Source organism: Pinus tabuliformis, chromosome 7, assembly GCF_031772625.1.
Source record: "Pinus tabuliformis cultivar Carrire ecotype Pingquan chromosome 7, CPIR1, whole genome shotgun sequence".
In the NCBI taxonomy this organism is placed as follows: Eukaryota; Viridiplantae; Streptophyta; class Pinopsida; order Pinales; family Pinaceae; genus Pinus; species Pinus tabuliformis.
This window is the reverse complement of record NC_142293.1, coordinates 1,741,670,518-1,741,684,098: the sequence shown is the minus strand read 5'-3', so window position 1 is coordinate 1,741,684,098 and position 13,581 is coordinate 1,741,670,518. Positions and strand designations below refer to the sequence as shown.

Here is a 13,581-nt window from a genome sequence, read left to right as displayed (position 1 = left end):
GATGTTTAAGGCTACCATGGTAAATCTGCTAATGTATTCCTCTTTTCTGAACTGTTTTCTCAATTTGGGGGCAGTTTTGTATCAAGAGGAGACTTATGTGAGGTTAAGTCCTCTTTTGATCTCTTGATGTTCCCAGATTCGTTAATGCACAAAAGGCTGCATCTTATTCTATTCTCTGAACTTGTTTGAAGGTCGTTTATTGTTCTCTTTTACATTTATGATTGCATGATATAGTTGTTGATTAAGGGAGGTGAAAGGGTATCTTTATGAGCTTTTGTTAAAATTGGCAACCAGGGCAAAACTTCATGTGGGTCATCTTATTCATGGCTAATAATATTTTTATTAGATTCCTCTCGTCGAGAGGTGTAGGATTGATATAAAGATCATCCAATTCCGATAAGTATTCATGGAGATATGAATTTATTTTGATTATGGAATTATTATCAAGCAGACCTACAACTCATGTAGGCTCAGAAGCCCAACAGTCGCATCTATTCACCCACCAACGTTGTGTATAAATATAAGAGGACTTTTCCTCATTTGGACTCACTCATCTCATCACATCTCTCTCTCTCTACTGCACAGATATGAGTCTCTTCTCTACTGCGCTGAAATGGGTCTCTCTCTCTCACACATGTGAAGCCGGAAGCTGTTGAATTTGAAGCTGCAACTGCAGAAGTAAAGATTGACTTGCGTGGCCTAGAATATCTCCTCTTTGGAACTGCGTTGTAGGTTCATCTGAACCTCCTTTGAAAGCCGCAACTTTTGGTGGTGGAATGAAGTCAATCCGACGAACGGTTTGCAAGATATCGACTGCCCTAGTTTGAAGCCGGAAACTGCTGAAACTGAAGCTGCAACTGCAGAAGTAAAGATTGACTTGCGTGGCCTAGAAGATCTCCTCATATGAACTGTGCTGTAGGTTCATCTGAACCTCCTCTGGAAGCCGAAACTTTTGGTGGTGGAATGAAGTCAATCCGACTGTCGGTTTGTGAGATATGGTCTGCCCTAGTTTGATAATGAAGCCGCTAATGCTGATGCTACTGATCTAGGGTTTGCTACTGCTGATATGAATCAGATTTATTGTACTATTTCTCTCTGCTGAATTATTGAAGATAAAAGAAGATTTGATCAAAGGGTTTCCCCACACATTGTGGGGTTTGTCCCTGGCTAGCCGCCACATCTTGTGTCTCTTGTCTTGGCTTGTTTTCTGTCGATCGTTTAATGTTCTATCTGCACTTTACTTTATGTACATGTGATTGCTAATCGGTGGAATATAATAAGAAAAAGAAGTAAACTGTTATAAGCATAGAACATACCATAACTTAACAGCTTTTCACTCAGCCTTAAGTATCAATGTGATTGATCCGATCAGTAGAGTTTATGTACTATGTGACCTTCCTGATTTCTCCATTTTATTTCAAGCTTTTTCATCAAATCATTCTCTTGACTCCATTTGTGTTAAAATTGGCAACCAGGGCAAAACTTCATGTGGGTCATCTTATTCATGGCTAATAATATTTTTATTAGATTCCTCTCGTCGAGAGGTGTAGGATTGATATAAAAATCATCCAATTCCAATAAGTATTCATGGAGATATGAATTTATTTCATCCAATTCCAATAAGTATTCATGGAGATATGAATTTATTTTGATTATGGAATTATTATCAAGCCGACCTACAACTCATGTAGGCTCAGAAGCCCAACAGTCGCATCTATTCACCCACCAACGTTGTGTATAAATATAAGAGGACTTTTCCTCATTTGGACTCATCTCATCTCATCACATCTCTCTCTCTCTCTACTGCGCGGATATGAGTCTCTTCTCTACTGCGCTGAAATGGGTCTCTCTCTCTCACACATGTGAAGCCGGAAGCTGTTGAATTTGAAGCTGCAACTGCAGAAGTAAAGATTGACTTGCGTGGCCTAGAAGATCTCCTCATCTGAACTACGTTGTAGGTTCATCTGAACCTCCTTTGAAAGCCGCAACTTTTGGTGGTGGAATGAATTCAATCCGACGAACGGTTTGCAAGATATCGACTACCCTAGTTTGAAGCCAGAAACTGCTGAAACTGAAGCTGCAACTGCAGAAGTAAAGATTGACTTGCGTGGCCTAGAAGATCTCCTCTTTGGAACTGCGCTGTAGGTTCATCTGAACCTCCTTTGAAAGCCGCAACTTTTGGTGGTGGAATGAAGTCAATCCGACGAACGGTTTGCAAGATATCGACTGCCCTAGTTTGAAGCCAGAAACTGCTGAAACTGAAGCTGCAACTGCAGAAGTAAAGATTGACTTGCGTGGCCTAGAAGATCTCCTCATCTGAACTGTGCTGTAGGTTCATCTGAACCTCCTCTGGAAGCCGAAACTTTTGGTGGTGGAATGAAGTCAATCCGACTGTCGGTTTGTGAGATATGGTCTGCCCTAGTTTGATAATGAAGCCGCTAATGCTGATGCTACTGATCTAGGGTTTGCTACTATTGATATGAATCAGATTTATTGTACTATTTCTCTCTGTTGAATTATTGAAGATAAAATAAGATTTGATCAAATGGTTTCCCCACACATTGTGGGGTTTGTCCCTAGCTAGCCGCCACATCTTGTGTCTCTTGTCTTGGCTTGTTTTTTGTCGATCGTTTAATGTTCTATCTGCACTTTACTTTATGTACATGTGATTGCTATTCGGTGGAATATAATAAGAAAAAGAAGTACACTGTTATAAGCATAGAACATACCATAACTTAACATGGTATCAGAGCTGAGGTGAAGACAAAGCCCGAGCAAGAGCAAGAGCAATCATCGAAGAGAATATTGGCAAGGCTATCCTAAAAGAACTATGGGGTCCTCAACACTCTTTCCTGCTGAAGACAAGCTCCGTGAGAAAGCTGACTATCACGGATGGAAGATGTCTATCGATCTAACCCTTGAGAATCAAGGAGTGTTGGATCATGTGAGAGGCAATATTGTTGAGCCTCCATCAAATGCATCCGCTGCTGCCTAGAACAAATGAAAAAATGGAGAAGTCAAAACAATAGAAGATCATCCGGGACATTATCGACAAGCACTTGGTGGCCTACATCTCTGAACTGGACACCTCCAAGGAAATCTACGATAGACTGGTGAGTTTATTTAAAGTTAATGATGCAAATCAAGTTTTGTTTCTTAGAAATAAGCTGAGGGAAATCAAGAAGGGTAAAGATGAAAGTATGCAAGCATACTTCTTAAGAATCACCGAGATCAAGAACGATCTCCTATCTATTGGGGAAACTATTACTGACAGAGAAATGGCACTCACAACTCTTGGAGGATTGCCATTTGAATGGTATGTGTTCAGGACTACTCTTTTGAACTATAATGTAATTCCTGGTTTCGAGGAATTAATGGCTAGATGCATTCAAGAAGAAACAAGGGAAGAAGTGCAAGAAATGCCCATGCCTAAAGGTCCTCCTGCTGCCTTTTCTTCTCATGCAAAGAAAAGAAATAATTCCAGGACTAAATCAAAAGGAAAGGCTGGATCTAAGGCTAGAAGAAAATGACGATGTTACATTTGCGATAAAGCAAGTCACTATGTATGAGATCATGAGCATCATGATGAATGAGATCATGGACATAAAGGGCAACATGAGATCATGGACATATAGGATAGCATGATGATGATGCACACTAGTTTGAGCAGCATTATGATGGATAAAATCATGGACATGGGCAGCATGATGATAATCATGATTAGAGAAGCATGGTACAGTATGCAGTGGTGCAACTCGAAATCCCTCTGATGGCAATCAAAGGAATGACAAATTCAACAGCAAAGGTAAGAGGAGAGTTGGGAATCAAGGAAGAGGACAAGCATTCAAGAAGGCTAGAAATTCCAAGATGTATTAAATGCACCTGACCTCAAAAAGAACCTAGTGTCCATCTCGGCAATGGAAGACAAAGGCTACAAGGTAACCTTCAGCGATGGCAAGGTATGTATATGGAAAAATAATGTTAAAGATGCCTTTACTCTTAGGTTTAGTGCTGATTCATTATATCAGGTCGATGGAAGTCCGCTAGGTGTCATGTCTTGTGACACAACTATTTAGTCCGAACTTTGGCATCGGAGGTTTGCCCACCTTCATTACAAAGCTCTACCCGATGTAAGACAGATGGTGACAGGGATGCCCGAATTCTGAGTAGAGAAAGAAGGTGTATGTCCAGGATGTGCCGAAGGAAAGCTCAAAAGGGGACCATTCCCCTCAAGCCAAAGCAAGACCTTCGATATATTACAATTGGTTCACTCGAGCATACCTGAGGTTGGCATTAAGAGGGAGACTACTACACCACATACTCCTGAGCAGAATGGTGTGGTGAGAAGGAAGAACCGCACGATGATGGAAGCTGTCCGGGCCATGCTACATGATCAAAGACTTCCGAAGTTTCTATGGGCTGAAACTACAATCACCGTTGTATATGTACAAAATCGATGCCCTCATCAAGCATTGGGTTCCTAAACTCCTGAATAAATGTTCACCATCGGTCAAAGGGAAGTCGTGATTAGTCATGATGTCACCTTTGACAAAGATATGGCCCTCAGCAAGGTGGACAATCTGCTGACTTTGAGTAGCTCTCAAGAAGCCGACACAGGGAACCGAAAGAAAAGGATGATGAATCAATGCCTGATGTAGAAGAACCCATGGATCCGATTGATCCTCATCCACATGAGCCTTCCTCTTCTAGGAAGAGGCCTTCATGGCTTAGGGGGATACTTGATGATGTTGAAGGACATGCTGCACCCTGAGGAACCTTCCATCAAAGTAAGAAACTTAACAGGTATCAGGGATACCTAACCATCATGAGCACGATCATACAAAATGAACCTTCATCATTCTCAGATGTCATCAAGCATTAACTATGGAAGGATGCTATGACCATAGAATATGGGTCTATTATGGAGAATGATGTCTGGGAAGTAGTTCCCAGACCCTGGACAAGACAATTGTTACTTCAAAATGGCTTTACAAGATAAAGCATGCAGCAGATGGAAGCACAGAAAAGTATAAGGCTCGTTCGAGGTTTCTCCCAAAAGGAAGGTATAGACTATGATGAGATATTTGTACCTGTTGCCAAATATACGACCATCCGCTCGATCATAGCCCTTGCCGCTTCACAAGGATGGAACCTACATCAGATGGATGTCAAGACTGCGTTCTTGCATGGCTCGCTCAAAGAAGAGGTCTACGTGGAGCAACCCGAAGGATTTGAGATTTATGATTGAAAAACTCATGTATGCAGGTTGAAGAAGGCTCTCTATGGGCTGAAGCAAGCACCCCGAGCATGGTATGAGAGGATCGATAGCTACTTGATGAAGCTGGGATTCACTAGGAGTGAAGTTGATCCTAACCTTTACTTTAAGGTTGAAGATGACAAGCCTCTCATACCGGTGTTGTACGTGGATGACCTCTTTCTAACAGGTGCAAACCCTCTCATTCACAAATGTAAGAGGGAGATGGCTTCTGAATTTGAAATGAAGGACCAAGGACTTGAAGTATGGCAGAAGCCAAGGGAAATTTTCCTATCTCAAGGAAAATATGTGGTAAAGATATTGGAAAGATTTGGTATGATGGACTGCAAGCCTGTGACTACCTCGAGGATCTTAACTTTTAGAAGTTATATGGTAGTGATGTCGGACCAGACTTGGGAAATGCCTCTGAGTTTCAAAAACTCATTCGCATTGATGTTCTTGGTGAACCTCCGTCCGAACATATGTTTTGCAGTTAGCATTGTGAGCTCATATTTGGTTGAGCCTCACTGGATTGATGCCAGGAATCTTCTGAGATGTCTTCAGGACACAATCTCTCATGGATTAAGATACACTGCCGGAGATGTGAGACTACTTGGATATACTGATGTTGATTGGGCAGGCAGTGTGGTTGACCGAAGAGCACTTTCGGGTACTGTTTCACCTTGGGATCTGCTTCGATATCCTGGATGAGCAGGAAGCAGAAGTCGGTGGCTTTGAGCACCGCCGAAGAAGGATATATTGTTGCTAGCATAACCTCGTGTAAGGCAGTCTGGTTGCGAAAGCTCTTCAGTGAGCTGTTTGGACTTACATTGGATACCACTGTGATTCTCTGTAACCAGAGGTGGGATTCGATTATTGAGGAATCCCGTATTCGTTAATTGCTCCAGCAGATAGACATCATCTGGGACATGGTAAGTCGATGAGCAAGGAAGCTCCATCACATTAAGATGATGTACAGGTTGATACACCTTGTCAAAGCCCCAAGGAAAGATCTAATCTGTGATTTTCCCAAACGACTTGGAGTCGGCAAGAAACCCTTGTACAAGGGTCCTACATGTTGCATACATTGAGCTCTGGAGCTCTGAGGGCTTGCGGTTCCTACTGGAGCAACATATGACCACAGGGTGACTCACCCTCCCCTGGTGGTGCACACTGGAACAAGATGATTCGCTCTCTTGTGAGACAAGATGATTCGCTCTCTTGTGGAACAGGATGATTCGCTCTCCTGTGTAGCAGGATGATTAGTTCTCCTGTGACGCCTGGATTGATGTGTTCTCCATGGCAGCCTGGATTGATGTGTTCTCCACGGCGATTGTAGCAGGATTGATGTGTTCTCCTGTGAGGCCTGGATTGATGTGTTCTCCATGGCAATTGTAGCAGGATTGATGTGTTCTCCTGTGAGGACAGGATTGATTAGTTCTCCTGTCGAGGCATCCTACCCATGCAGTCTGGGACTCATGGGAAGTACCTCTCGTCTGATCAATGAGCAGGGAAATGAAGTTAGGGACCATAGTAGTACCGATGGACGCATCGTTGTAACTACCGTACTCCCTACGCTAGGATGACCTCCATTGATCTGGGATCAATGATACTGGTCTGGGACCAGTGGTAGGAGTTGTACCATACTATGACGCTGACTTCGGGTCGGTTGAGATTGGTCTGGGATCAGTGGTACATACTCTGAGACTGACTTTGAGTCAGTGGAGGATGATATTGGTCTGGGACCATTGGAGTTGTACTCACTATGACGCTGACTTTGGGTTGGTTGAGACTGGTCTGGGACCAGTGGTACATACTCTGAGACTGACTTTGAGTCAGTATGATACATCCTCGATCATTTCTTCTTCTTCATAATTCGGACAAAAGCAGAGTAGAACAGAACAATGCAAGAGCAGAGCAGAACAGAACAAAACAGTACAGATCAGTGCAGGGCAGAACAAGACAAAGCAGAACAGGCAAAATAGAGCAGAACAGGGCAAGGGTCAGGCTGTACAAGGCAGTGCATTTGATGGATGAATAGTAACGACCGATAGACAGATTGCAGATGAAGTTCTCCATGGTTGAGAGGGAGTGTTAAAATTGGCAGCCAGGGCAAAACTTCATGTGGGTCATCTTATTCATGGCTAATAATATTTTTATTAGATTCCTCTCGTCGAGAGGTGTAGGATTGATATAAAGATCATCCAATTCCAATAAGTATTCATGGAGATATGAATTTATTTTGATTATGGAATTATTATCAAGCCGACCTACAACTCATGTAAGCTCAGAAGCCCAACAGTCGCATCTATTCACCCACCAACGTTGTGTATAAATATAAGAGGACTTTTCCTCATTTGGACTCATCTCATCTCATCACATCTCTCTCTCTCTACTGCGCAGATATGAGTCTCTTCTCTACTGCGCTGAAATGGGTCTCTCTCTCTCACACATGTGAAGCCGGAAGCTGTTGAATTTGAAGCTGCAACTGCAGAAGTAAAGATTGACTTGCGTGGCCTAGAAGATCTCCTCATCTGAACTGCGTTGTAGGTTCATCTGAACCTCCTTTGAAAGCCGCAACTTTTGGTGGTGGAATGAAGTCAATCCGACGAACGGTTTGCAAGATATCGACTGCCCTAGTTTGAAGCCGGAAACTGCTGAAACTGAAGCTACAACTGCAGAAGTAAAGATTGACTTGCGTGGCCTAGAAGATCTCCTCTTTGGAACTGCGTTGTAGGTTCATCTGAACCTCCTTTGAAAGCCGCAACTTTTGGTGGTGGAATGAAGTCAATCCGACGAACGGTTTGCAAGATATCGACTGCCCTAGTTTGAAGCCGGAAACTGCTGACATTGAAGCTGCAACTGCAGAAGTAAAGATTGACTTGCATGGCCTAGAAGATCTCCTCATCTAAACTGCGATGTAGGTTCATCTGAACCTCCTCTGGAATCCGAAACTTTTGGTGGTGGAGTGAAGTCAATCCGACTGTCGGTTTGTGAGATATGGTCTGCCCTAGTTTGATAATGAAGCCGCTAATGCTAATGCTACTGATCTAGGGTTTGCTACTACTGATATGAATCAGATTTATTGTACTATTTCTCTCTGCTGAATTATTGAAGATAAAAGAAGATTTGATCAAAGGGTTTCACCACACATTGTGAGGTTTGTCCCTGGCTAGCCGCCACATCTTGTGTCTCTTGTCTTGGCTTGTTTTCTGTCGATCGTTTAATGTTCTATCTGCACTTTACTTTATGTACATGTGATTGCTATTCGGTGGAATATAATAAGAAAAAGAAGTAAATTGTTATAAGCATAGAACATGCCATAACTTAACAATTTGCCCAAAGAACAAGGCACTAAGTCTTCCTTGGCTTCTCCCTTTATAGCTAAAATCCAAAAATATTTTCATTCTAGAGATATGGCTTTTTACATTAGGTTTGCAAAGACAGATTTATAGTCTTATCAGGAACTCCCCCCTCCACCAGAGAAGAGCCAGCCTAAAGTGAGGACAATGATCACTGAGGTGACAATGGGTGATATTCTCGAGTTTCCCTAGGGTTTGTACTAAACTATTGGACTTTGATTAATATTGCAGTGCATATTTTAGAGATAGCATTCAACAATCAAAAAACATAGCTGAAAATACTGGAGTCTTTTTTCCAACTTTGAGGGGGAGAGCTTAGAATTGAGGCAGATGAGAATTGGAGCAATTCCATGTTAGCTTTTGTAGCATCAGATGTGTTCTAACCACGAAAATTTGTGGAGAGGCTAGAATACAGGAGATCTCCAAAATCCAAAAATCGTTTCTGGAAATTCCGCGTAGAAATGACTTAATTAGATTAGTTAGTTTTTAATTATTTCATAAGTCTAAACTTAGAGAATATGACTAATTAATCAGAATTAATTAAGTCAAAGTGTGAATGTTCTAGAAACTCACACAGATCGACTTCAAGTTAATCCTAGTCATCGATTAAGATTTAATCTTGGTCATTGAAGTCTCAACAGAGGATTATAAAAAGAAGTCAATGGGGCTTGGAGAATACACTTGAGCAGTTCGATTTCATGAACAGATCAATTTCCAAAGTAGCAGCAGTCAATTTCCAGAGAGAGAGCTAGTGAGATCAAAGCAGTGAGTGAGGGGCAGGGGCAGTGATCCGAAGGAAAGATTTTCCACATCTGGAGAGGTAGCAGCAAGTGAGTCGAATTATCCGAGAGAGGCAGCGCTGAGGGATTGCGCAATGCTTCAATCAGGTAAATCGATTTGGAGAGAAGAAAAATCGTTCTCAGTTCCAAAGGCCGGGAAAGAGTCCCAGAGGGCCAGAGAGATGATTTTCTTAGCTTTCAGAGGCAGAACAGCTTCATCTGAGCCCAGTGCGAAGCAAGTCGTCCATCCAGCTACGCAAAGCAGCGTAGAGGCTGACACAGTGCTCCAGGAGGCCGAGTTTCTGATAGGGAAAGTCCAACCAGAGATTGTTTGTGGGAGAAGGGTAATTCCCTTCAGTATTTTACTCAAATTTTCTTGTTGTTTGGATTGCCAGTGGGGCATCCATCGATGTACTCAGATTTCACTACTGCATAATAAAATATACCCTCATCGCTGCACCAGTTTTCCCAAGTTGGGTTTTTACGGGGACATTGGCCCAAAAATAACTGTGTAAATTTAGGTGTGTGATAGCATTTCTTCCAGCGTTTATTATTCCGCAGTTTTATTTGTGTAGGTTGTAGTGTGAGTTATTCATTATTTGTTGTAGGAAACAGTAAATAAATTGTTACATTTAATTAACAATTAGGAGAATAATTTTCAGTCTCTGCAATAGAATTTGGGTTTCCGAATTTTCACATTCCAAATTCTAGGTCGACATGAAGTGGATAGCACAAGTATTGTGGTTTATTTGCAGCTGGTATTATGACATTGTGGTTCTTCACGTAAGAACACAAGCAAACCATGGTATTATTCTTTCTTATTGTTGAGCATCTTTTGAAATGTAGTCTGCACAAGTTATGGTCCTAAAGGTAATACAGTACTGTCAAGAACACATTCCGTGACATTAAGCATCCATTGCTGACTTATAGATTGCTGAACCTAGTTATTTGAAGATTTCACAACTTTGATTTATGCCTTTGATTAGAAAAATTCTTTTTGACCCACTCTCTCATTGTTCAGTTGACTCAATTCTCATGAAAATCAGATATAATTCTTATATTCAGCTCAAAATTCATTTCTGAATTTGACCATGGCACCCTTCCTCTAAGTTTGACAATAGCATATTCTAAACTATTTGTAAGGTTTCAAATTGGAAGATCATTTCATATAAACTTACATCACAGAGCCCTAAGGGTTAGCTCAAGTGGTCATGAGCCAAATGTGAAATCTCTTCCCCAAAGTTGGAGAGGTCAAGGCTTTGACTTTCTTGATCCCCTCGGGCTTAGGCTTTGTAATCAGGGCCAATGGTTTACCCCATTTACCATCCACAGATCCTGGTGAAGTACTCTGAGGGTTTCCCACAAGGTGTCTTCCTTGGAAAAAAAAATTAGGATCACAGATTTAAATAGCTTACAAAATTTATGAAACGTTTCTGAATGATTTTCCCAATAACCCAACCATAACACTAAACAGGAGTTTTGTAGGTAACTTGTACCTACCATATAACAAAGAATTCCTAGATTTAGAACATATATACACCATGAATGCAACTTAATGTTTGAACACACATCAGATAGAGGATACAAAAGAACAAAGTCACTGTGTGGATTAGATATGGAGATTCAAATTAAGATTATTGTTCAAAACAAAGGTTTCAAAGGACAAAATGGCACAAACAATGTAACAATCATAGCAGAAATATGCTATGTTTTCCCAGACGTGGTTGACAAATTGACTGTAAGCTTTATATTTTGAAATTCAAATCAACTTGAAAACAAGAATAATATACCAGTTCCACCAGCCACTTTCAATGCCAGATCAGCAGCTTCATTAGGAAGCAAACCTCGAATAACCAAGTGCTGAAAACACCTGATTCAAAAAATGCCTTATATCAAAAGCCAAAATACGGAAAACTAGTTCTAAACCATGGTAATATAGTGGTAGCACCAAAATGATGTCCATATAGTCTGTCCTGTTAAGAAATTTCCTGTGTACAGTACAGTGTTTTCAATATTTTTCCAAAATTACTGTCTTTCATACAAATACAACTTCAAAAAATGCAATTAAATTCTTTTAGTCCTGTCTGACCATAGCAGTGTCTTGAAACAAATCTGAATTCCCAATTTCTAATCAAGCCATCTTCCCATTAAATTCTTTGAAATGAAATGCATATTAATGTCCACAAAAGACCAAAACAAATCAAAAGGACTTGAGAGTACAGCAAGCTTTTAAACCAAGAAAGTAAACCCTCAAAGCTGAAGAGTCTGCAAGGAGACATAGTCTTGAAAATGAAGTGTTGCAGACTTGTCAGCACAGAAATTTATCCCTTTGGAAGGTGAAAGATTTGGTAGATCTGCAATAGAAAATCTCAGTGCAAAATCTAGAAGAATTTTCCCTATTGTGTCACATGCAAACTCTTCTCTCTATTTGGGCTGGTGCTCGCCAACCACGGGGGTGTCCCTAGCCTTGCATGCAATGTTTTTCCTGCAGATATGCAAAATAAACACATGAAACAAGCATGCAATGATTTCCTTTGACCAGAAACTAATTGGCCAGAGGGGTTATAAAATAATTTGTGGATAAAGTGGTGGAATTATCTCCAGCAGTAGCATTTAGCAGCGAAATAAAACATAGAAAGAAAGAACTTCAAATAGCAGATTTTTTACCAAGAAAAAGGCCTAGAACTTCTAAAATATTGCACAAGAAATCATCAAAATATCAACAAATTCAGAGAGACAGATAAGATCAAACTGAGCTTTATTTTACAAAAGCCAGGAGGCTAGTTGTGCCAATAACACAACTACAAACCTGAGAGTGATATTCCTGCACAAGAGACTAGATACTGGAAGAGACAAATAGAGAGAAAAAGAATAATCTGCTGCTGGCAGAAAAGGCCCCTTCAAAACAATGAAGAACCCCTGCTTTTAATGAGTCTTCTATTGAGAAATCTATAGGGCAGTAGTTAGGATGATTTCTCTATTCTTGATAACTGCTTGTGATATCTTTTTACTTTTTCTTACTTATTAGCTTCTTCTCTTATTATTATGTTTGTTCTTATCATCAAACAGCTACCAAAACAAGAAGAACAATAGTACACAAGAACACAGGATATAGGCTGCAAGCCAGGGCCAAAACCTCTCCACTTGAGAGGAAAACCCGTAAATCTCCTCTTCTTATAGATTCTTCAATTGACAAATTCCAAGACCTCTAAACCAAGACCAATACCCTTCCAAGACCAAGTCCGACCTTTCCTGATGATGTGCTTCCTTTGTCCAAGTCAAACCCAGTCAAATCTCTTCCAGCAGCACAACTTCGACCCCCAGCTACAGAATTTCGGCCTCTACTGCAGGTCTGAAATTTTCGGCCCCCTACAACTACTACTGCATCCACACGTGTGAGCGAAATTTAGCCTTCCAAGGCCTCCCAGCAACTTCGCTTGGCTTGCTTCTTTGTCTAGGGCTAGTAGGTGACCTATTAGGCCCTTCTTCCAACAACTTTGATCCTCTTCCAGCAATTAGAGAATTTCGACTTTGAAGCAGTAAAACCTAGCCTTCCTTCTTCGCACATGTGAGAGAGAATTAGCCCAGAAACCTTCTTTCTTCATCCTTCTCCTTCTTCACTAGCCTTCTTGTGCTTCTCCTTTTCATAGATGATGAGAAGTGAGAGAATGTCCAAAGGAGGTCGAGTTTACTCCTTTATATAGGCTTCTAAGGTGGAGGTGGCTCCTCAAAAGAAGCCGACTTGGTCTTGGAAGGTATTTTGACAATTTTAAATACAAAAATAATTCTTTTTACAAGTTACAATGTGCCTAATGGGGTCTTCAACTTATCACAGTGACTCTGTTGACTTCTTGACCTAGGACAAACCCTAGAAGCACTCAATAGGTGCTTGAATTCTAAAATAAAAGACCTTGAGCATGAAAACCATGCTTCAAAAATTACAATAATATTTTTTCTTTCATTTTACAATATACAAGAATCAAAAGTACATTTCATATTTATGAAGACCAAACCTGGTTACACATTTTTCAACATCTTCCTCCTATGCACATTGATGAATGAAAGGGTTGAATTAACCATACAAGGCCCCTCTCATGTGCATTATCCAAATGAGTGGAGTGAACTTGCCATCTAACTATCAACAAGAGAGGGTACGCATCAGTGCAAGTGAGTGTGAATCCTGTAA

The 13,581-nt window shown here is 40.9% G+C and overlaps 1 protein-coding gene across 3 annotated transcripts in view; it reads right to left on the bottom strand.

Annotated features, from left to right (window-relative positions):
- Window positions 1-13,581, bottom strand: part of LOC149255292 (uncharacterized) — a 92,053-nt gene that overhangs the window by 22,995 nt on the left and 55,477 nt on the right. For all 3 annotated transcript variants that reach the window (XM_089457198.1, XM_089457199.1, XM_089457200.1), the window contains exon 2: window positions 11,186-11,265. In XM_089457198.1, the coding sequence (XP_089313324.1) occupies window positions 11,186-11,265 (80 nt within the window). The remainder of the gene's footprint in view (window positions 1-11,185; window positions 11,266-13,581) is intronic.